At 51.3% G+C, this 2500-nt stretch overlaps 2 protein-coding genes across 2 annotated transcripts in view; both read left to right on the top strand.

Moving 5' to 3' along the window:
- The window catches only part of dnaaf6 (dynein axonemal assembly factor 6), an 8040-nt gene extending 7299 nt beyond the window's left edge, over positions 1 to 741 (top strand). The window contains exon 6 of the mRNA XM_076300079.1: positions 612 to 741. Coding sequence (XP_076156194.1) covers positions 612 to 741 — 130 coding nt within the window. The remainder of the gene's footprint in view (positions 1 to 611) is intronic.
- An 884-nt stretch (positions 742 to 1625) lies between these two features.
- Positions 1626 to 2500, top strand: part of pip4p1a (phosphatidylinositol-4,5-bisphosphate 4-phosphatase 1a) — a 16092-nt gene continuing 15217 nt past the window's right edge. Inside the window, 1 exon segment of the mRNA XM_076300243.1 lies at positions 1626 to 1813. Within this exon segment, the coding sequence (XP_076156358.1) occupies positions 1696 to 1813 (118 nt within the window). The 5' untranslated portion in view covers positions 1626 to 1695.

Below are 2500 nucleotides of genomic sequence, written 5' to 3'. Positions count from 1 at the left end.
CTAACAATAAGGATTTGCGATAGACCCAGGCCTAGAGAAAAGACAGCTATGGTAACCTAACAATAAGGATTTGCGATAGGCCCAGGCCTAGAGAAAAGACAGCTGTGGTAACCTAACAATAAGGATTTGCGATAGGTCTAGGCCTAGAGAAAAGACAGCTATGGTAACCTAACAATAAGGGCCCAGAGAAAAGACAGCTATGGTAACCTAACAATAAGGGCCCAGAGAAAAGACAGCTATGGTAACCTAACAATAAGGATTTGCTACACTGCTGTTTGGTTGTCCCAAACTTTGAGATGATCCATACTCTACACATTAACTGAGTCTTATCAATCTTGAAACCCGAACTGTGATATTCCAAACAGAGTGAGTGTAGGATGCAATGCCTAATCTCACTGCTTTCAACAGTGCGCCTTTTACTGTTAAACACCTGAAAAATATTAAGCTGCTGTTTTCTTTTCATGACGAGCACTACGCTTGAATGATTTATGACTGAATGGAACGTTGCATTTGTAAGCTCTCTCCCTGTAACTCTTTCTCCCTCCCTTTCTCTCTCTCTCCCTGCAACTCTTCCTCTCCCTCCCTCCATCCCTCCCTCCATCTCTCTGCAGTAAGCTGGGCCTGCATCTTCCCCAGCCAGTGCACCCGCGTGATGGGACGGCTCGCTTCATCAGCGAGAGGGCCGAGCTGGAGATCACGCTGCTCATGCATCGACCCATGGACCGCATCAACCTGGCCTGAGAGAGGGGTGGGGTGGGGCAGAGAGATGGAGAGAGAGAGGGAGGGATGGAGTGAGGCAGAGAGAGAGGGAGAGAGGGATGGAGTGGGGCAGAGAGATGGAGAGAGAGAGGGAGGGATGGAGTGGGGCAAAGATAGAGAGATTGAGAGAGGGAGGGATGGAGTGGGCAGAGAGAGAGGGAGAGAGAGAGGGAGGGATGGAGTGGGGCAAAGAAAGAGAGATTGAGAGAGAGAGGGATGGAGGGAGGCAGAGAGAGAGAGATTGAGAGAGAGAGGGATGGAGGGAGGCAGAGAGAGAGAGATTGAGAGAGAGAGGGATGGAGGGAGGCAGAGAGAGAGGGATGGAGTGAGGCAAAGAGAGAGAGATTGAGAGAGAGAGGGATGAGGATGGGCAGAGAGATTGAAAGAGAGGGATGGGGTGGGGCAGAGAGAGAGAGAGAGGGATGGAGAGAGGGATGAGGATGGGCAGAGAGATTGAGAGAGAGAGGGATGAGGATGGGCAGAGGGATGGATGGAGTGTGTGTCCATTTGTGTCTGACCAAACCTGTGAACCTGACCGAAATACACAGATACTGTGTAAATCCAAGTTGCTTGTGAAATATGTACATTTTAATAAAGAAAATACTAAACAAACTATGGTACTGGTTCATATTTTGCTCAGGTGACGTACAAATGATGAGACTGTTAGATTATTAGATAACAGCATATAAGTGCAGGTCACTGGAGGAATTCAGTGATGAACTGGTCGTTTGTTTGTCGTTGTAGTAGGTAGTGGCAGGTACCGAGCGAGCGCGCAGTCCAGCCCTGGCGCAGCGGATGCTCTCGCGGTTGCCACAGCACCGCGCGGGTTACCATGTGACGCATGCGTTCCGCTCCCTACACGATCCTCCGGGGCCATAACAATACGTGCGTCTATATCCCTGCGTCGCTCTCGCGCACCCACGCCTTGCTTTCGGTATGGCGGATGGCGAGCGGTCCCCGTTGCTATCAGATCTCGGTGATGGAGCCCTCGGTAGCGGCAACGGCGGGGTGTCTCCGGGAGCAGGTCCCTATGGCGTACCGAACAAACCGCAAAGTGAGTATATCTGCGTGCGATCAGTCTCTGTGCTGTCAGATGTGCTTCACCGGGGCGAATCCACAGTGACATTATTTATGTATTCAAAACTGTTCATCACCAAAGCGAATGTGTTCAGATTCATGGAGGGTTTTGTCATGATTTCCACGGCTTGGGTCTGCTAACGCACAGCCTTGCTATAAGCTGCAACGAGCCGAGCAGCTCGCGGGAATAAATCACCTAGCGCTGTTGCGGGGCACTGTGCCGGGTAGCTAGCGACGGATACTTCCGCAACCCGCACAGGCTGTCACAGGCGCGCACATAGCAACACCGCAGCGAGGAAGAAATTGCCTCGTTAGCAGTTTGACCGCCTGCGGTGGCAACACGCTGCTCCGGGGGTTGTTTTTGTAAGATGACGGATAACTGTGTAATGACCAGGCATAAACACCCTGAACGACGCGCGCCTTTCCCCGACACAGCTGATGTTAGCTAGCGTGTTTGTTTTGTCGCTAGCAAGCTAGCGAGGCTGTGGGAGTGCGATTTGGAATGTCAATCCAATCCAGGATCTCACTGCCTCGTTTCCCACCGAGGACTTTCTTTTTGCAGTGTGTGAACACATTTCAAACAGGGTGTGCTATGGTTCTTATTGTGGTCAAAATGTGCCTTTCCGATGATGGAGACATGGGTGGGCCTTATGGTCGTGCCTAC

This window comes from Alosa pseudoharengus, unplaced genomic scaffold, assembly GCF_046254945.1.
Source record: "Alosa pseudoharengus isolate Yale_2024_CS ecotype anadromous, Long Island Sound unplaced genomic scaffold, YU_APseudo_1.1 YU_APseudo_1.1_scf_22, whole genome shotgun sequence".
Classification (NCBI taxonomy): domain Eukaryota; kingdom Metazoa; phylum Chordata; class Actinopteri; order Clupeiformes; family Clupeidae; genus Alosa; species Alosa pseudoharengus.
This window is presented reverse-complemented; position numbering and strand designations above follow the sequence as displayed.